Below are 22,993 nucleotides of genomic sequence, written 5' to 3' on the forward strand. Positions count from 1 at the left end.
TATCGTCATATGTTTGTCAATATAGACATGTTAAGTTCATCAACATGCAACTCCAAAATGACGGTGATGCGAGAATTGAGAACCACATTCTTAATATTTGGTAAGTATAGTACCAAAAGACTGGTCGAGTTAGATGTTACTTTAGTCAGATCTATTGCTATTTGTTCAAATTTGATTCCTCTGAAGGCATTTGATGAAATATGGTGTGCATGTCTGATGAAGATATGACTAGATTGTTTAATCTATAATGTTGTTTATATTTTATTGATATTTTAATTATTCGATAATTTTTGTTAATCTTTAACCTATAACATGTTAAATTTCATTTGATTCATCTTAGTGTTTACTCCCTCCTTTCCTTTTTAAGTGTCACTTTCTTGATAAATTTTTGTTTCTTTTTAAGTGTCACTTGTAAAGTTTAAGGTAGTATTAAATGTATTTTTGTCAAAATTACCCCTATGTAATTATTATAGAGAGAGAAAAAGTAAAGTAAAATGAATGTAATATATAATTAAGGGTATTATAGGTAAAAAAAGAATTATTGTTTAAAAAATAATAATAATGATTAACTTTCTTGGTATGTGTAAAATGTCAAAAAATGACACTTAAAAAGGAACGGAGAGAGTATATTTATTGTACTTTTTTCATAAATTTAACAATTTTATATTATAAAATCCGAAAACTTTAAAAATATATTCCTTATTCTAAATTCAAAAAATATTTTTATTAAAATAAAGAGTTAATGAGAGATGAGATGAAAAAAAGAATCTAGGAACAAATTACATGATTTGTAAGTTTGGACCATTTGTGTTTCTATCTCTCTATTTTACATGTTGAAATATATTTTTCTATTTTAGGATTTTGAGAGAAAAATAAACGTGGAAGAACTTCAACCCCTTATACCATATGTGATACTTTCCAAAAAATCATGCCTTACCTTTGCTCACCTAACTTTTGAATGAGCTTTTTATTGGGGATACTTTGGGTTAATTCGTGAAGAAAATGATAGTCATATGGTTTGAATAAAAACTCAAGAAGTGTCGCCAAATCATCACACAAAAATTTCAACAATTATAAAAGTAGATTAGACACTTTCTTATTTAACATCCACACTTGTTCCTACTTGATACACCAATGCAAGAGGAGGCATGTTTGAAGTTGGAGACATAGTGTATTTCCTAGAAAACACTTGTAGGTCCAATCATCACACTTTTAACATTACTACTATTCTGCAAACTTAACGCCACCAAAATGGAAATCATGAAACTGTAAGCAACGACAACTCATGCAAAAACATAGTTCAAGAAAAGAAATATTTGTCTCAATTTATAACTAAAAAAAAGTTATTTCCCCTAAATTTTAAGGACAAAACAAATTTTTTTGTCACAAATATCATTTTTAAATTAAATACAATTATATTTAATTTAATTTTTCTCATCCTCTGTATGACTAATAATCAATAAAAATTGTTTTTAGTCTTTTCATTATTCTTAACAAAAATCACACTTAAAATAAATATACTTTCATTTGTTTATAAATGAATTTTATATTTTATATTTTTACTTATAATTTAGAAAAGAGACTTATGTGTTAAAATATATTAATATTATAAACACCTCAAATAAAAATTAATCTGTTTTATAATGATATAGAGAGCCAAAAAAAAGTAATTAAGAATGTAGTTTTTATTTTTTACTACTATTTACTCTCTTCGTTTTAAAATTATTATTGTTTTAACTAATAAATTTTATTTTAAAATAAATAATATAATTTATTTTAAAATAGATGTTATTTTTATTTTAATTTATTATTATTTTAATTATATCTTTTAATTATTACTCTTTTCATTACTTTCACTACATTAATAAGATTAATTTAATAAAAATATAAAATATTATTATTATAACTTTTTTTAAATAATCAACTATTTCAATTTAATTTCTTAAATAACCACAATTTTAATTTATTTACCAAAATAATCATATTTCATGCGGACGTTTAAAGCATGTGTCTGTTGGATTGGCACATGCATTTTATCATTGAGCAGAGACATCATTACCATTGACGCATGCATACATTGAAGTCAATGCAATTGCGCATGCTTACTATAAATCATGTGCATGCACCATTGCATGTGGCGCAAGCTTTACGTATTATTTTTTTAAAAAAATTTATACTTATAAATAAATTAAATAAATAGGTAAGTGAAAAATAACTATTAATATTATGATATAAAGTTCAAATACATAACAATTAACAAGAAAATTAATGATCCGTCCGATTGAAACGCCCCCATATTCCACATCCCGGCGTGTTAGCCTGCCTTCGAGGTCTCCCACGATTTTCCTGAGGTGTTTGGGGTCTTTGAGTGCTGACATGACGCAATGGTGGTTGATGTGAAGGTATGGTGGAAGGTCCAGCGGTATTTGATAAATTTGTCATCATTTCTCCCCAATAGTTAAGGGTGTTGGCGTCAACGGCGCTGCCGTAATTGAGTTTGGTGCCCATGTTGTCGTAGTTGGGTCGTTGTGGTTGGGTGGTTTGTGGACGGTAAGGTTGCCCAAATTGGGACATTGAATCGTTTTGGAAACGAAACAATGGTTCATGTGTTGTAATAAAGTCAAACAATGGTTGGATGTTACGGTGTTGGAATGTTTGGGTGTTCATAAGTGGGGGACTATGATGGGATGAGATTGAACAGTATGAATCATTCGGGTTATAGACAGATGTGGTGGTTGCGTATGGTTGTTGATGGTTAGGGTTTGATTCCTGTTTTTGAGTTTGAGTGTGTGGCATGAATTGGTTGAGTGGTTGGGTGTTTGATGGTTGAGTGTATATGGTTGGGTGATGGTGTGAGGTTGGTTATTGGGTTTGAGTAGGTTGACATTGTTCTTGGATGGGGATTTGTTGTTGGGTGTTTGATGACGAAGCTCATTGGCGTGGATCAATCAAATACATTAGCTCAGACACAATTTGTGGTGTCGTAACCGACCTAAACCATGACATATAATGTTGAGTTGGTCTAGCACCATGTATGATTTGTTCGTTTAAGATGTGTTGTCGTCGATTCCTCCAATGACGACACATCTCTTTTGCGAAGTCTCTCCAATCGGAATAATCTCATTGGCCATCGACTCTTTATTGATACCAATCTCCCAAACACGTCGGAGGTTATGGAATTTATTGTTGCATGCCGAAATGCAACTTTATACGGTCACTTTGGTGCATCTACACAGTAGTGAACCGAATGGTTGGTGTTTTTGTTGTCCAAACTGCATCATCATCATGGTTAACCTGGTGATCAAGACGCAGATACGGCCTCCAAATAAATTGTATAAGAATTTGACATGATTAGAGGATATGTAATTGAATAATTTTTTTAAATCAAAAGTAGAGTTGTTTAGTAGTAATACATCGTCTGGTCCAATGTGGTCTAAAATATTGTGATAGACTAGTACAACGTGTTTGGGACACCGATTATAGTTCATCCCCTTAACTGACCACCTAGATCGAAAAGATTGAAAATATATTAGTTACAGTTAGTTATAGTATAAAGTCTAACAAATTAGAAGATTTAAGATAAGCCTACTTTGTTGCCTAGGGGAATGTGAATGGTTTCTTGTTGACCGGAGTGAGTGATGGCATTTTTGACCAATCATATGCTTGTATCAAATAGGCGCAAGAATAAAATGTACAAGTATTTTTTTGGCATTTTTACACAACGAACTATATAGATGAGACAAAACAGTTGAACCCCAACTATATTTCACCTACTTTATTTATGTTTCGTAACAACGACAAATACATAATATTTACCGTATTACCAGTACTTTCAAGAAATAAAAAGTTACCAAATAGAATCATAATATAACATTGAGCTTTAATTATCTTTTCATACTCAGTAGATTCTTCGTTTAATGTTATACTTGAGTAATATTGTTTAAGATATTTTAAATTAATACATCGATCCCTAGGTTGACCCAAAGTTTGTCTCGTAGTTGTGTATTCACATAAAGGGGCGCCCAATAATTCCTCGCATATATAGTTATCTTAGTTAACTCTACCATTTACGACCTTACCATCGATAGGTAGACCTAACAACATGTAGATATCCTCAAGTGTGACAATACACTCACCGAAAGGAAGGTGAAATATGTGGGTCTCGGGTCTCCATCTTTCTAACAAAGCAAGAATAAATTTGTAGTCAACTAAGTATGAGACTATGTTCAGTAGATTACCAAAAACGCATCCTCGAAGATATTGTTCTATCAAATGATCGTGTGGTACATATTCATGTACACGACATCGAAATCTCTTTGGATCCTAACAAAAGATAATTAAGAAATGAGTAAGAATAAGTAATAAACAATATAGACATTTTGTTAGGAAATAAGAATAAGTAATAAACAATATAGAATAAGTAATAACATAAAAATGTCGCAATATTATTGATTGTTCCTCGATGTTCATCACCCATGGTCAATAGAGACATATTGTTGCAGATAGGTTCTTCACCATTTATCATATTCAATTGCATGTTATTAAGTGATAAATGCATTCACCATCAAACTTGCATCTTACAAAAATGTCTTCATCGCCATATTATATGATCAATGCCCATATCGATGGTGAAATATTTGAGTGTCATTTATTCAGTTTTTGTTTTCGTAACACAGAAGTAACTCGGTTTACAATAAATAGACGATCAAATTTTTCACATTTGAAACAAAGAATAGAAAAAAAATTGAAGTGTAGTCAGGTGGGACAAATCATCTACAAAAATCTGGTGTTTTTTGCAGACAACCAAGTAAAATTTTATCAGTTGAAGATTCGAGATGATGACAATGTTCACCATATGCTTCTCAGTCATGAACAATCTGGGTTCAATGATATTGAGTTATATATATTAACACAATAAAATCAATTGTCTCAGTTCGTTGATCTGTCACAAGTGTTTTGTGAAACTGGTGACGACGAACAAGCTGAAGTCGATGTTGTTGACGAGGAAGAAGAAGAGTTATTGGTTAATGAAATGGTGAACGATGAAACTGTCAACCACCAGCAAGAGCCATTACCAGCTAGTCATTTATATCGTCCACCTTAACACATGACAAGCTTGAATTTGGGTACAGATGAATCTTCTTCAGATATATTTTATAATCCTTATGTGTAAATTCAAGGATCATTAAAAGAAGGAGACAAATTTCGCACAAAAGAAGACTGCGTCAGAGCCATTAAAAAGTATCACATGGAATTATCAATTGATTATAGGGTTAATCAAACTAATGCAACGAGGTATAAGATTTATTGTCGAAATGAGTTCTGCCTGTTCCGGTTATCAATATCTTACCGGAAGAGGAGTGATTTGTGGGAGATAGGTTTTATGAGTCCAGTTCTCACATGCTTAATCATGAACCCAATGCAGGACCATCGCAAACTCAGCTCCCAGTTAATATGTGATGCAATTTTGTATGTCATTAGCGACAATTCATCGTTAAAGGTGAGTACAATAATCTCGCATATTGTTACACAATACAACTATACCCCATCATACAGGAAGACATGGATAGCTAGGACTAAGGCAGTTGAAAAAGTGTTTGGCAATTGGGAGGAGTCATACAGAGAACTTCCAAAATACTCGGTGGCACTTAAGCATTATGCTCTAGGGACTATTGTCAGTTTGGAAATGTTGTCGGCGTATACCCCATATGGGACTTGTGTTAGCGGTAATGGCATATTCCATCGACTCTTTTGGGCGTATCAACCATGCATCAAAGGTTTGCTTTTTGTAAGCCTATTATACAAATTGATGGTACATGATTGTACGAGAAATATAAAGGAACGCTATTGATGGAAGTGACACAAGATGGCAACAACAACATTTTTCCAATTGCCTTTGCACTGGTTGAAGGGGAGACTACTGGGGAATGAAGTTTTTTCCTAAAAAATCTTCGATTGCACGTTGCTCCTCAGCCTAACTTATGTTTGATATCAAACATACACCCTTCAATAGTGAGTGCCTATAAAAACATTGATAATGGATGGCAGGATCCTCCTTCGACGCATGTTTACTACATTAGACATATCGCTCAAAATTTCATGCGGGAGATCAAAGATAAAACAATATGGAAAAAGGTTGTTAACGCAGGGTATGCATTAACAAAACCTTCTTTTAAACACTACCGCGAAGACATCAGATTGTCAAACACGGATGCAGTAAGGTGGATCGACAATATTCCATTGGAGAAGTGGACTAGGGCATACGACAACGGTCAACGATGGGGCCACATGACAACAAATCTTATGGAATCAATGAACTATGTCTTCAAAGGCATCCGAAACCTACCAATAACCGCTTTAGTGCAAGCAACCTATTTTAGACTAGGGGCGTTGTTTAAGATCATATGTTCCAAATGGAGTTCAGTGTTACAATCTGGGCAGTTGTTCAGTGATGCTTCTATGAAATTAATTAAAGAGGAAACTGCCAAAGCTAACACATGTGTGGTCACAGTGTTTGATTGTACTAAAGGTTTGTACAGTGTTGTTGAGTCAATGGGTCACAATGAAGGCATACCGAGGGGACACTATCGAGTGGAACTAGATAGACGTTGATGCGACTGCGGAAAGTTCCAAGTGTTTTGTATGCCCTGCTCCCATGTCAAAGCGACATATTCAAAGGTTCGACGGGATCCTTCCAACTTACTACCTGACGTTTACAAAGTGATAAACCTTTGAAATATTTACAAAATTAGTTTTTTTGTGGTAGCAAAAGAGGATTATTGGCATGTATATCAAGGGGACATTCTCTGGCACAATGAAATAATGCGAAGAAAGAAAAAGGATAATCCAAACAGCATCCGTATTCGAACCGAAATGGATACAACTAACAAAATGGTTAGATTATATAGTTCATGTCGTCAACCCAGTCATAATCGTACTAATTGTCCCAGTGTTGGAACAAGCACAAAAAGATAATTTTAATTGTAACTCTTTTGCTTTATATTAAAAACAACACTCATTTCATATGATAAGCAGAACAAAATAACATTCATTTCATATAATAAGAAGAACAGATACAATAATTAAACAACAATACAAGAAACTATAACAAATAAAATAACATCACAAACAAATACAACACATAAACAACATAATTATGCGATTACAACAATCAAAACAATTTTGTGAGAAGTATACATCATCTTGTGAACCTCTCTGTCAGTTTTAATATTGACTCAAAAATAAACTTCTCCATTTTGGTTGAACATTGTATCAAATCATTGAATTCTTCTAATCCTTTTATCATCTACAATGTCTCCATCTAACCAACGGTTCAAGGTCCTATTAAGATGTTCGAACATATCTAACCAACGGTTCAAGGTCTTGTTAAGATGTTCAAACATATATATATTCTAAAGTCGGATCTTCATCAGAGACTGCACTACTGAAAAGATTATATCGGTATTTCTCTTGTGAATATAAGGACACGGGTATAACCATGTAGACATTTTAAAGAAAATTGAAGGAGATTGAAGGAAAATGGAAGGAGGGAGTAAGAAGTTGTGTGAAAATTTATGGGAGAGTGATGTTGTATTTATAAATGAGTGGTGGAGCAGTAGCCACATGCATTGACGCACACATAGAGTGCACTATGCATGCGCCATTGCATGTGGTGTCTATACATGACCTACACATGTATGCGTCATTGCATGTGGCGTCAATGAAACTATTTTCATTGGATGCCCCCATATAACCGCCGCTTATGTTACATATTTTTTGAAAAGTGATTATTTTGATAAATATTTTTAAAAAATAATTATTGAAAAAATTAAATTTAAAAAAATAATTATTTAAAAAACAAATCAATTATTATTCTTAATCGATGTAAAATATTTCAAATCGTAGAACACACGGCCTCTATTGTGTACATACCTAACATATTTCTACTGGTAGGTATGTCCAGCTCTGTCACAATAATTTGTTAGAAACATATTCACGTGCATTGAATATTGGGATGGCAAGGGAGAGAGAAAGACGGTTGAATTTTTTATTCTTTTCCGCTTGGAATTAAATATTAACTATATTATAAATAATAAAATAAAACAATTTTTATAAAAATTTTAAACATATATTCAAATATTTTATATACTAAGCAACAATAATATACCTGATATTTTAGATTATGAAAATTAAATAGAGTCGCAACAGATATTAATATTCTCATTATCGAATTTGATGCCTAATTGGATGATATTAATGGATCAAAAGATAACTAAGTTTGAATACTTGTTAACTAACCGTTTTTGCTTTTTTTACTGTTTGTTGGGGCTACAAAACAGAAAAAATAAAAATGAATGACTGCCACATTCTCAGTCACATACTATCTCTATGAAAAATTCAATCATTATTTACATTTCCCTTAGATATAATTTCTCGTTTTATAAGATATTTTATTTTTAAAGTGAACTAATTATTTTTTATTAATATATTCATGTTAATTTTATCACAAAAAATATATTATTAAGAGAAAATTTATAAAAAAATATTATTTAAAATTAGATAAATATTTTTAAAAAATAATATTTCTCATTATTTTGCCAAAAGAAATAGTATTATTTCGTTGGTCAAGGTCTAACCAAGTTAAAAAGGTATTTTGGTTTTTTCAAGAATATTATTAAAGATAAATGAATTAAATAATAATCTTCTAGTTTTAGTTTACCGATTTAAATACAGTGTATTGCTATTATTATAGTACTTTTCTTCTATCAAACTTGTCACGGTTCACTCACTTGTTTGTGGAGGATTGGGTTCCACGAATGCCGGGTCCATTTTCTTAAACCCTTTATTTGGATTCTTTGTTTTTTCTTCACATTGCTGCACAGAAAGAGAAGGAACAAAGTTCTTACTCTCAACATCTTTTTTGGTTGTTGTTTGGTTTTCTTATATTAAGAAGAAGAAGAAGAAGATAAGATATGAAAGTTGCAGTGGTTGGTGCTGGGATTAGTGGTTTGGTTTCAGCTTATGTATTGGCCAAAGCTGGAGTCAATGTGGTTCTCTACGAGAAGGAAGATTACTTGGGTGGTCATGCAAAAACTGTTAATGCTGATGGTGTTGATTTGGACCTTGGTTTTATGGTTTTCAACAGGGTAATCTAATTTTAATTCATTCATCTCTTTTTTTAATTACTTTTTTTTCTTGTTAATTTCTCTACTACTACTACTTCAATTCTTCATAATTCATTTCGGATTTTCCTTAGTATTCAACTATAAAAAAATAATACTACTAGTGTTAGCTTTAACATTATCCAAAACAGTGAAAGGGAAGCACTTTATTTTGATTAGGTTTTCATTAGTGGTACGTTAACAGAATAAATTTTAGGCTTATTCAAAATAAAAACAAAAATGAATACTTGTTAGTTAGCATTTGTGATTTTATTAGATTTTTTTGGGCCAATAAGAACCAGAGAATTTATATCACAGCAAAAGTTGGCATATAGACCCACCAGTGGTCCTAGCGTGACAGTTGCTTCATACCAAATATAGCATTTCCCTGGATTAAATATTTTGGTTAACTAAAGAAATTAATTACACTCTTAAGCTTAATTATGAAACATCAATCCACAGACCATGAAAATTTCATGTGGGTAAATAAACAGTAAAATTAAATAATTTCGGTAAGTAGAATTTTCACTTTTTGGATCTGTGTTAGACCATGTTATAGGAGCTGTTATTGAATGAATCAAAGATATTATGAAATGATTATAGATTTATAACAATGGTATTGTTGAGGATGTTGAGAATGTAACATGGACTAATGAACACAGGTGACATATCCCAATATGATGGAATTCTTTGAGAGTCTTGGAGTAGATATGGAACTATCAGACATGTCATTCGCTGTCAGCCTAGACAAAGGCCGCGGCTGCGAATGGGGAAGCAGAAACGGTTTGTCCGGCTTATTTGCACAGAAGAGGAATGCATTGAATCCTTACTTTTGGCAAATGATTAGGGAAATTATTAAGTTCAAAGATGATGCTATAAGGCAAGTTACTACCCTACTATGTCTATACTCTGAATCTGATATATCAGTTGATATTCTCATTTTTGTTTCATTTCTCGTTGCAGTTATATTGATATGCTTGAGAGTAACCCAGATATGGATCACAATGAGTCCTTGGGGCAGTTCCTCAAGTCAAGGGGTTACTCGGAATTATTTCAGAAAGCATATCTTGTGAGTTCAGTCACACATTAATATATATGATGTTTTGATTTCTATATAAATATGTTTTCTTTTGTTAACTGTATATTTATGAAACTAAATACTTGTAGATTCCAATTTGTGGTTCTATTTGGTCATGTTCCTCTGAAGGAGTTTTGAGCTTTTCTGCTTTCTCAGTTCTTTCGTTCTGTCGCAATCACCATCTACTTCAGGTACTAGGACAAATAACTGACTCTCTCTCCCATATTAGTATAGCTTTTATTAACCAAAAACATTCAAGACTACTTATTTATTCGCTTGATCCTCTCTGCAGCTCTTTGGAAGACCGCAATGGCTAACTGTCCGATGGCGCTCACAGAATTATGTTAAGAAGGTTAAAGAAGAGCTTCAGAGTAATGGTAGTCACATAATTGCTAATTGTGAGGTAGATTTGGTTTCAGAATCTGAAAAAGGTGAGTAAGTAATCTTAAGCCTTTCTTACTCTTTCAATTCCTTCCCATAAAGAAACGAAAAGTAAATTGAAACACTTTTGCAGGATGTGTTGTACACTGCAAAGATGGTTCCGAAGAAATCTATGATGGATGCATAATGGCAGTACATGCACCCGATGCTTTGAGATTATTAGGAGATGAAGCAACGTATGATGAGAGAAGAATTCTCGGTGCTTTTCAATATGCACACAGGTAAAATCCGATATTAATATGAAGAAACTCTTTTGTTGTATGAGTCCAAATGCATAACTATTGTTTTATGATCTGTGTTGGCAGTGATATTTACCTTCATCGCGATAAAAAATTTATGCCTCAAAACCCAGCAGCATGGAGTGCTTGGAATTTTCTTGGAAGTAACAACAACAAAGTTTGTGTGACATATTGGCTAAACATTCTTCAGGTTGGTAACATTGCCATAATTAAAAATGCATTCATCATAGAGTGATTCCATGTGGATATACTAAGTGATTATTACGAATTTGTAGAATATTGAAGAAGTAGGTGAACCCTTTTTAGTTACTCTGAATCCAGATCATGTACCAGAAAATACCTTGCTTAAGTGGTCAACTGGCCATCCCGTACCGTCGGTTGCTGCATACAAAGCTTCAGTAGAGCTAGACCATATTCAAGGGAAAAGAACAATCTGGTTTTCTGGGGCATACCAAGGTACATTCCTGCTCATTGTCTTTACTTCAAAAGTTTCAAAAGCACTTATGTGGCAAAAACTATGTGCTTCATTCTAGTTCAAACATCGTATTTTACTTTGTCATTTTAGAATACTCTTGAAGATCCTCCTAAGTATTTCCATAGGATATTTCAACTTGTATCATGTGTGTTTATATGTGAACTAAAGTCAATGGAAGTTTTATTTTGACATTCAAGATTAATAATGTTTCTTTTATATCCCGTCTGAATGAGCTGTTATGTAACTTAATTTAACTATAAACTTATAAAGACAGAAACTAAAAACTTAGTAAGACAGAAACTGTAAACTTATAAAGACAGACACTAGAAGGAAAATAGATATGTTTAACTTCTCATAAGAATCAGCATCTTCATCATAGAAAGAAGAGAACCAAGAACACTAAATCACTATTATGTATTGGAGTATGTTTTATTTCTGCTTTACATGAATTTTAGTATAATGAGAGTCATAATATTAAGATTATTATGTCTATCTTATTAACAAATAGAGATATTATGATTTTCATATAATTTAAGTAAATGTTTGTGCTTTTCAGGTTATGGATTTCATGAAGATGGATTAAAGGTAACTAAAGCAATATTCTTAAAAGAGATCCATTGCAAAATGTCACCAACCTGTCGAAACAACTGAAGTGTGAGATTGAACTTTGCAGGCTGGAATGGTTGCTGCTCATGATGTTCTTGGAAAATGTTGTACCCGTAAGACCAACCCAAAACACATGGTACCTTCTTGGAAGGAACTCGGAGCACGCCACTTTGTAACTAGATTCCTTACTTATTTTATTACTACCGGTTCTTTAACGTGAGTTCGCTTCCACTAGTATGTACACTTTTAATATGAATTTTCCATACGCAAAAATGTCTTATAACATATTTTTCATTTACTTTGAGGTGTTACAGCTTATTGGAGGAAGGAGGAACAATGTTTACCTTTGAGGGAACTGGAAAAAAGTGTTCTCCAAAGACTGTTTTGAGAGTTCACAATCCTCAATTTTATTGGAAGGTATGTACTTATAAGTTTCATATACAAATGTAAACCTACGGGTTGATCTGTCTACATATCAGTATCGTGTTTGGTGTTGGTGCTTCATAGTAGTTGGCAATGATATAAAACGTAACCCTCTTTACATGTTTGTCAGATCATGACACAGGCAGATTTAGGCATAGCAGATGCGTACATCAATGGAGACTTTTCATTTGTCGATAAAGACGAAGGTCTCTTGAACTTTTTCTCGGTAAGCATACTCATCTAAATCTTATACATTGTTGTATCTTTAAGATTTTAACTTTCACTTCCATTTACCTTGGTATTTTTCATGTAGGTTCTCATAGCCAATAGAGATTTTAATGCATCCAACTCAAAATTGAAGAAGAGTAGGTAAGTTGATTTATTGAATTGAAGCCTACCCTAAGCCATTCAATTGGATTTTCATTTCAAACTCTTCTCATGTGTCTTTAGGGGTTGGTGGACACCGATTTTATTTACGGCTGGTTTAACGTCTGCAAAGTTCTTCATGGACCATGTTTCAAGGAAAAATACTCTTACACAAGCTAGAAGGAACATTTCTAGACATTACGATCTGGTATAAATACGATTATATATTAACTACAAAGTTTCCTAAATTCAGTTACTTTCAATGAACAAGTTGCAACCACTATTTTCTTATTTTGTCTTTGTAGAGTAATGAACTCTTTGCACTTTTCTTGGACGAAACTATGACATACTCATGTGCAGTTTTCAAGGCAAGAACAATCATTATTTTGATGTTTGACTAAATTTCATATAAAGATTATACCTGCTTCAGTTTCTGCAGTAACTGGTTAACATTTTTCCTTTTTTTATTTTTTTTATTTGATAGAATGAAGATGAAGACTTGAAAGATGCACAAATGAGAAAAATATCTCTTCTAATTGAAAAAGTAAGTGCCTTTGGTCTTTAGTTTATAGCTATTTTAGATTCTGTTCTGCGAAATTTTCTAACTTTTCCTGAAACAACTCAAGGCTAGAATAGAGAAGAAACATGAAATTCTTGAGATTGGATGTGGATGGGGAAGTTTAGCCATTGAAGTTGTTAAAAGAACTGGTTGCAAATACACTGGTATCACTTTGTCAAAGGAGCAACTCAAGCTTGCAGAAAAAAGAGTTCAAGATGCCGGCCTTCAAGACAATATCAAATTTCTTCTATGTGACTATCGCCAACTGCGAAAGACGCATAAATACGATAGGATTATATCTTGGTAACATTTTAGTTTTTGCAGATTCAAGTACACATAACATTTATTTCCAGCATAGTACGTAACTTGTTGTATAAGCATATTTCAGTGAAATGATAGAAGCTGTTGGACATGAATACATGGAAGAATTCTTTGGTTGTTGTGAATCAGCATTGGCCGATGATGGACTTCTTGTTCTCCAGGTATTTGTTTAGACGGCATGCATTGCTTATTTTGTTATATGCGAATGAAATAATCACTACAAATACATTGTTACTGGTATTTAAATCGGGGCTAACTATTGAAGATGGTTTGGTTTATGCTCTATAGTTCATATCAATCCCGGATGAGCGTTACGATGAGTATCGGCGCAGTTCGGATTTCATAAAGGAATACATTTTTCCAGGAGGTTGCCTGCCTTCTCTCAGTAGGATAACATCAGCCATGGCAACCACATCCAGATTATGGTACAATCTTTACATAAGTAACTTTTGAATTCTTCTGAATTCTTCTCGTTTTGATTGATAAAAGTTTAGGTGAGTTGAATCTCGAAAATTCACTAAGACAAGACCGTAACAGTAACTGTTGAATTCTATTAATGAACATAAATGCAGTGTGGAACATGTTGAAAACTTAGGAATTCATTACTATCAGACACTAAGACTGTGGAGAAAAAACTTCTTGGAAAGGCAGAGGTATATTATTGATTTGACTGAAACATAGTACTTGTTTATGTTATATTCAAGTAACTATACTATTGTTTACACTAAACTTATTTTTATGATGTCAGTGAAATTTTGGCTCTTGGATTCAATGAAAAGTTTATCAGAACATGGGAATATTATTTTGATTACTGTGGTGCTGGTTTTAAGTCACGCACACTTGGGAATTATCAGGTACATTGTTCTTACATTAATTGGTAAATTTGGAATTTTTATTCTAAAGCCATACAAGATTTGATCTGAGAGTTTTGCAAACTGTAACAAGTAGTGATATGATATGATGTGTTTTATGTGCTGTGTAGGTGGTTTTCTCGCGCCCTGGTAACGTTAATGCATTCAGCGATCCATACAGAAGCTGGCCCTGAGCATAACCTCGCACAATCCTGCAATAAACATTGACATGATGCTGTATCTCATCTCATTTTTATTGATTAATATCATGGTTTCTCTGTTGTGATTATCAGCAAAATAAATATACCATTGTTGTTTTCTTGAATATTGTTAGGGTAGAGGAGTTGAGTTGTGCTGCTTTGGAGTGGCAAACAGTTAGATTTGTGAGGCTTCTTTTCATATAAAAAGTTATATATTCTTTAAAACGGAATAAGCTTTGTATGTAATACTTATCATAACTCGCACAGAATTGAAATTTTGTTGCTTGTGTTTTCTATATTACAATGCAAGCATGAAGAAACAGCGTCAAAACAAAACAAAACAAAAAAAAAAGGAATAAAGAATAAATAAATAAAAATTTAACAAAGAAAAAACATAGCATCAAAGAAAGAGCAAAGAAAAAATGTAGAATCCTCAAAATGAAAAGAGACTTTTATCAGCTGCAATAGAAAAGACAATAGTACTCCTAAATCACACTCTTAATCTTTCAATGAAATGCAATCACCCATTGTTCATTATCCTGAGCGATAGATCAATCACCCCGTGTCCATTATCTAGAGCGATAGATGAGAGGTAGTATCTTACTGAATCCCCCTTGGTGGTTTCATCTTTCACACCAAGGATAAAAATATTATATTTCTGCATCCGCCTTGGCAGTTTCATCTTTCCAACCACCGCCACATTCAGAAGGCACCACCAGATCCATAGGTGGTTGTGTCGGTCTGTAGTTGTGTTTGTCAGTAGTAGTTTGTGGCTAAAGACTAAAATGGTTTCCACAATAGATGGTGCAGGAAAACCAGAACAGAGACAAAATTGTGACTTTCAAATAAAATAATTAAGTTATTAAAATTATAAAAATGGTGTGGAGCATCAAAACAATGTATAACATGAGAATAGAAAACCGTTATGATAGTTTTCAAAATATCTCCACAAATATAAGTGTATAACCTGCAACAATAGTGATAAACAGAAGGCACTTCCCACATAAAAGAATTGGCAATGTATATCTTGAAGGGTAAGGGACACAAAGGCCCTTACCATATAGAGCAAAACCAATTTCACACCTTGAAAGATGACACCAAACTGAAAGACAACTAATAAAAAGTGTTCCTATCACAATAAAATTGTTTTAGACAATTCTCTAAAAACTTGTATTTTAACATGCCAAAATCTAATGTAACAACTCCTTATTCTAAAGAGTCGCATTTAACAGGCTTATTCAGTGTGTTGCAAACCATCCCAAAATTTGTCAGCCACCACAAAACCGGTAGAAGGTTATGACATTTTATCACTCGAAAAGTCAGGAACCTCCAAATTTGATGATGTGCTGGCCCAGAAATACAGAGTTCATTCCTTAGCCATGACATGAGTGGACACTTGGCTCCACTTCAATACTCGTGCACCTCTGCACCTCTCCTCCTGTACAACACAAGTGCAAATACAGGGGGAAAATGATTATGCCATCTTCAAAGTTTCTATTATCACTACCATTATCGCTACGCATTACGAAGTGATCAACCAACCCAAGTGTCCACTGCTATCAGTAAATACCTTGACTACATCAGCTTATTTCTACATGTTCTAACAGTTAATGCATGTGCCTACACCATTAGATTTCCTTCCAGAGGAAAGAGAATAAGTCACCAAAATAACAAAACAAAAAGCTGCATCAAACAATCATATAGGGTGAAATATAATAAATACTATAGCTCAAATGCTACAAGAACTGACAATCCATACCATATCAACTAAAACAATAAACACGCAATTTAAAACTACACCCAGAAACAAATACTAAAATAGAAAGTATCATCTAGTATCTCTTCAACCATTCTACTTATTATAAACTAGGAAAGCAAATACTGCAAACTACTGAGATTCAAGCAACTCAACCAGTCCCATTGTGTATGAACGTCGAACGTGAGTGACTCCTTTGCCGCTGAAAGAAATCATTGTAAGCTCATGTTTTAAGAATACAGGCAGAGACCCTCAAGTCAAGTTCAAGACCCAGCAAAAGATAACTATCAAAATTACTGTTGTTGGGCTTGTCGAGTCTGAGTACCACCATAGCCACCACCATAACCAACTTGCCCACCATTTCCCTGGGGAGTCCCATAATTACCAGATGCTTGAGCCTGCTCAGATCTCCAAGCTGCATTTCCATAACCAGAATTTCCATTTGCATCTCCATAGCCGCTGCCCATATAGTTGCCACTTCCACCACTACCTTGCAGTTCACTACCACTCTGACCACTAGCATTACTACTTGGAGCACTCCCAGTACGCCCACCAACAGCACCATATACACCTGGATTCCCATAAGAACTATCACTTCCACCGTATCCCCCACCATAACCACCATACCCATAACCTTGATTCCCATATCCAGCAGCTCCACTGGGGGATTGACCTGCAGTTGCTGAACCAGATCCAGCACCACCACTTGGAGCACCCCAAGGAGCAGTGTTTCCATAACCCATAGAGCCATAGCCAGAGGGAGCCTGAGCGGGCCATGAACTCCTTGGGCCACCACCAGCATAAGCAGCATTAGGGACATTTGGGTTCCCATACGTTGCAGCGGCAGGTCCACCATAACCAGCGGTAGCACCGCCATAACCTCCATATGCTGCACCATAACCAAGGCCATTGCTAGCCGAACCATACCCATATCCAGCAGCGCTATAAGCGGAGGAGCCATAAGTTGGGAATCCACCTGCAGCACTTTGAGGCTGCATATACCTACTAGAATCCGAACGACCATCATATGCATTTTGGTTGCCACCTGAAGCCCCATACCCTTGATAACCACCCATTCCTGCACTACCACCTCCAGCACCACCCATCATTCGACTACTTGCACCAGGATTGGCATCCTTTGGAAGTGCACGCTTTACCTCTACTTGTTTACCATTTAAATCATGAAATGTCTTGTGCAAAACCCTATCAACTGCCTCCTCAGTATCAAATGTAATAAACCCAAATCCTCTTGGTCGTCCAGTATTCTGATCATACATGACTACAACATCAGTTACATGTCCATATGCCTCAAAGTACTGACGAAATTTTTCTTCAGCCAGAGTGGGGGGTAACCCTCCAACAAATATCTTTTTGGTCCTCATATTTCCACCATTACCTGAACTCAAACCTGAATTAGAGTTTCCAGTTCTTGAAGTGACAGAAATCGGTTGGTCCTCTCTTGAGAATGCCCTCTTCGCATCAACCTGAATAACAAAATTACAAAGTTTCTAGTCAGGCCTATAATCAATAGTAGGAAGTAAATCAAAAACAGTATCTGGGTCACATGTTAATATCAATATTCCATAGTATTAGCAATACCAAAACATTGATATTTTAGGTTACAGCATCAAGATATTTGGGCAAATCCAAAGACATACAAAACAAAACATGATAAAACTATCAATAAATCCCAAGAGAATCATTACGCATTCTACATTTACGCAAATGCATCCTCATCCACAAACAAATAATGTAATCCTGATTCCTAATTCACACTCAGGCGTAAGCATGTTGTTAAAGGAAATGGATCACATGCTCACAACTTCAAAAGATTCTTATTTATTTACATCTCAAGATTTCAATAATGAGGCTAGAATATTAAGATAGTAACAACTATCACAGTATCATCTATCATAAACATAAATAAATATACTTGCCAAGATTTCAGAAAACTTCAAATAGATATAAGCTTAAAACTTATAAGCTACAGCACAGATAGAATGTAAACATAATTTATGTGACAAAACAGCAATGTATTGAAAGATTTTGCTTTTTCATTCAATATTCCAATGTATTCTCATAACATCTGCCCCAAGTGAAACATTAAACTTTACTTTCATTTGATACATTCTATTTTGAATCATTTCACTAAGCATCTTGATCATATTCATTAGCAATTGCCTATTACACATTGGAAAAGTGATGCCCTATAATACAACCAAAGAAGCAACATTTAATAGATTCCCCAATTAACGAAGCAGCTTTTAGTTTCTACAGCAAACAAAGAGCAGGGGAATATGCATCCCTGCAGTCTAATTCCATTACTCAGTGATCTATTAACAACAGGTTAACCAAAGCTGGTAGCATAACTATTAAGTATTCGATTTCTAAACAACTTTGTCCACAAACACAGCACACAAAAATGACATCAAATGACTGTTTTACATAAACTTAAAAACTTGTCTCGAGTTAAGACAATCAAATCAAACCATTAACAAAATAATTAGGTCCCTGCTACAAAACATATACAACCAAAAATAGTTGCATACCAATTAAAACAACAAACAATCCATAGACGAACATCTATTAAAGCCTTAATCACTGAACAAAACAAAAACCCACCTGCAATTAAGAAGCAGCAACGACAATAAACAAGCTAAAACATGAAATACCAAATTTTAACACAAAACACACTCAACCACATAGAGAAACCCTAACTTTGGTAAATAAGGGTATGCAGAACATTCAATGAAAATGACAAAAACAAAAAAACAAAAAACAAAAAAAAACAAAACAAAAATGGAAGAGGCATAACCGTTCTGCCGTCAATAACATGCTTGTCTTCAAGAACCCTATCAAGAACAGAAGGATCTGAAAAAACTACAAAACCAAAACCTCTAGGTTTGCCAGTGTTCTTCTCTCTCATAACTGAAGTGTTCAAAACATCACCATAATTGCCAAAATGCTCCTTCAGCTTCTCCTCATTAGTATCCCATGAAATCCCACCGATGAAAAGCTTTCCCTGATCCGAATCCATTCCTAATTTCTCTTCTCTCCTTTATTCTCTCACTCTCTGCGAGTATGAATATATATCTGTATATGAATAGGGATTTGAATGATATTTGCAGAGAGGAGAAGTTGAGGAATTGGGGATGGAAAAGAGAAGGGAAGAATAAAGAGGAAGAGGGTTTCGTGCGTTGTGGCTGTATGTGATGTGAGAGAGAAAGAGAGAGAAAGAGTGTATATGTGTATGAATAAATATATGTAAGAAAAGGGCTAAGATTTCTTCACAAAATATAGTAGGGTTTAACGGCTCAGATTTCTTTGATTTCATTTACATTTTTTAAGAATATGCTTCCATCTTTGTGTATACTTGTTATAATTTGGAAATACGGGGATATTTTAGTAATCTACCAAAATGTGTTTAAAATCAAATACGTCCAAAGTCGAAGTATATTGGAATGCGAGAAACCTGACGCAAATTCAAACATACATTAATTAGTGTTCGAAACTGTGGTGTTTATTAACGTGACCCTATGTTGGAACTGTTAATCGTGGCTTCACAATTTTCACGTTGAAACACGAGGACGTGAGAATGAAACTTCAAAAGATGTTTTAAACATACATTAATTCGATTAAGAAAATATGTACGATGAAGATTTCTCCATAAAGTTTCCACATTATTACTTTCTATTTTTAGGTTTTGGATCGAAATCATGCTCTTAACGCATTTCATCCATCTTGAGCCCTGTGATTGGGAGACAAGTGAAATGCAATAATATTCTTAAGCATTTCACTACCTTTCGGACTTCATGTTTAGGGTTGTAGACTCAAATAGACCTAAAAACTTTGAGTTCATCCTCACATAACAAGACATAGTCCTAAATCCCAATACTAGGGGGGTCACCTCACCAACACATGATTTGTCATCCCTTAGTCGGCATATGACCGTGAAGAGAAATTGTGATATAAAACAACAAAAAATAAAAATTTCCTAAATTGAACCTTACGAATGGACATGATCAGTGCTAGATTGGTTATTTCTTGTGGTTATTAACTATTGATGAAGAATCATAAGAACGATCACGAACACTAAACAACAACGCCTTACTCAATTCGCATGAACATAGTGTCTTCAATCTTAATATGAGCTGCTATGAATGAAGATTTTGTGCGAATAGGAGAAATTACGGCTAGGGTTTCACACGAATTTCATAAAGTTGGAAATTTTCAGCACAAAGGTTCTATTTATATAACTGCTTGTGTGAGATGCAAGCTAAACAAGCTCACTAAAGTGCATTGTATCTTATAGTGTATTGGATTCTACTTAAATTCATCATACCTTGTGGTGTTCTGTATTCCACTTAAGCATATTGTAACTTACGGTGTTTCGCATTCCATTTAAGCGCATTGCATTTTATCGTGTTCCATATTCCATTTAAGCTCGTTGTACCCTATGGTGTTCCATAATTCACTTGAACTCATTGTATCTTATGATGTTATGTAGTTCACTTAAGTACATCGTACCTTATAATGTACCATATTTTTCTAATTAATGTTAGTGTTTCACAAGACCGCGTAATCGAATAAGCTTCACTTATTCATTTTTTCTCTCATTGATATGTCCTTATGTGTGTGACCATGTAAGTTCTCGTGACGTTAACCATTATACAAAATCACACATTTAATATAATGAATAGTGAGCAATATCTAGTAATACATCACTGCTACCCAGGTCACGAAAATGTCATGTGATTTGACAAAATATTTTCATGATAATGTTTATGTGTATGATTACATTTTCGCCCTCATCTCTATATTGAACACAAGGCATAAACCGTGTCACCCTTGTCTCGTTCAATATTAATGCCTTAGGCATATATCATTATTATGCAGGACGAGAAAATTTCATTAAGTTACTCACGTCCCTTAGCATGATTTATGGAGTGTCCATCAGCCATCTTTATAGTCATCCTGTTACGAGCAACATTTGATTGACAATAAAGTATTCAACTTCACATATAAGGTCCATAGTCGTTTCAGGTTGAATTGTGGTATACACCCCTATCACATTGAGAATAACTTATGATGCTTGCATAATATTCGACGTAGTATTCTCATGGTGTGTTAATCTAGTATAAATATTACTCTTATTATTCATACATATGTGAGGACTTGAAATATCTTTATCTATGATCCATGAGATGTGATCAGCTGTCTATCAACATAATAGTCTCGACGTTATAATGTTATCTCACTTCATAATAAAGCTTAACTATGGATACTTTAAGAATAATGTTCTTACGTTTAATGAGATCTCGTGATTAAGTCACACTTAACGTTTCATTAAACGAGCTAGCTAATCTAGGGACCTTATTATTTTGGAAAAACAAACATATAAAAGAAATGTCTTGTTACTATTAATAGATAATTCGATAAAAGTAGAGGTGGCAAACGCGCAGTCCTCCCCGTTTAAGTTATCCACGCAAAAGCCCGCAAAAAAATGGGACAGGGTGAGTATAGTTAATGGTGTGAACCTAAAACCTTGATATGTCCCGTAAAAAATGAGTGTGGGGCAGTACAGGCATGCATGCACTATAACTTTTAAGCCAAAAAATGCAAAATTTTATGTTAATGTCCACGCCCAAAAAAAGGGGCAGGGCGGACACATTATAGGGTGCGGGACTAAAACTTTAACTTGTCACACAAAAAATTGCAAGAAAAACGGGAATGCATAGATGGTCATACATGTTTACCATCTATGGACAATATACTAAGTTTAATATAAAATTATTGACCTTTAAGGCTTACACCTACAATCTCTCACTAGCATTATAGCGTATACACCTAATACCCATAGATCTAGTATGGTCATTATGCCTCTGTTGCACGAGAGGCTTTGTCAATGGGTTAGTGACATTGTCAAGTGTTGATACTCTATATATCTTTACATCTCCTAGAGAGAGAGAGAGAGAGAGAGAGAGAGAAATGAGGTGATATCGCATAAGTATATCACAATAGTGATCAATGGAATCCACAATGCTAGGGAATATGCCAAGTTCATTAATGAACTTCTTAATCCAAATAACTTTCTTTTTCGCATTTGAGGCAACAATATACTCACCCTCAGTTTAAGAACCAGTAATTGTACCCTATTTTGAACTTTCCAACTTACATCGCCACCATTTAAGCAAAACACATCATCAGTTTGTGATCTAAAGTCATCCTTATCTTTATAGAAGCCATCACAAGTGTATCCAATTACATCGAGCTCTTTCAAACCTCCATATCTAAATAATGAGTTTTTAGTTCTCCTTAAGTACTTAAAGATATTCTTGTCAAACCCAATGAGCATTACCACGATCATACTACTACCTACTCGTTACGTTTAAATCATACAAGAAATTTGGTCGAGTACATAATATGGCATACATGATAGATCTTATTGCATATGCATATGAAACCTTATGCACTTGATCCCTTAGTTGAATGATATTGTGTTTTTTATACACATAAG

General features: G+C 34.0%; 2 protein-coding genes across 2 annotated transcripts; one reads left to right on the forward strand and one right to left on the reverse strand.

Moving 5' to 3' along the window:
• Positions 1-8,758: 8,758 nt before the first annotated feature.
• On the forward strand, positions 8,759-15,016 carry LOC127097113 (uncharacterized). Its single transcript, XM_051035624.1, has 22 exons — positions 8,759-9,146; positions 9,824-10,041; positions 10,125-10,230; positions 10,329-10,430; positions 10,532-10,670; positions 10,754-10,901; positions 10,986-11,109; positions 11,195-11,375; positions 11,951-11,979; positions 12,068-12,216; positions 12,315-12,417; positions 12,554-12,649; positions 12,737-12,792; positions 12,874-12,997; positions 13,095-13,157; positions 13,274-13,333; positions 13,416-13,651; positions 13,737-13,830; positions 13,958-14,094; positions 14,242-14,322; positions 14,418-14,523; positions 14,652-15,016. The coding sequence occupies exons 1-22, from the start codon at positions 8,973-8,975 to the stop codon at positions 14,712-14,714; spliced, it is 2,589 nt and encodes an 862-aa protein (XP_050891581.1). The 5' UTR covers positions 8,759-8,972; the 3' UTR covers positions 14,715-15,016.
• A 1,405-nt stretch (positions 15,017-16,421) lies between these two features.
• On the reverse strand, positions 16,422-19,737 carry LOC127097114 (heterogeneous nuclear ribonucleoprotein 1). The gene is made up of 2 exons (XM_051035625.1): positions 19,292-19,737; positions 16,422-17,960 (listed from the first exon to the last, which is right to left on the reverse strand). Exons 1-2 carry the CDS (start codon positions 19,511-19,513, stop codon positions 16,770-16,772), a joined length of 1,413 nt encoding a protein of 470 aa, XP_050891582.1. The 5' UTR covers positions 19,514-19,737; the 3' UTR covers positions 16,422-16,769.
• Positions 19,738-22,993: the final 3,256 nt, after the last annotated feature.

This window comes from Lathyrus oleraceus, chromosome 6, assembly GCF_024323335.1.
Source record: "Lathyrus oleraceus cultivar Zhongwan6 chromosome 6, CAAS_Psat_ZW6_1.0, whole genome shotgun sequence".
Classification (NCBI taxonomy): Eukaryota; Viridiplantae; Streptophyta; class Magnoliopsida; order Fabales; family Fabaceae; genus Lathyrus; species Lathyrus oleraceus.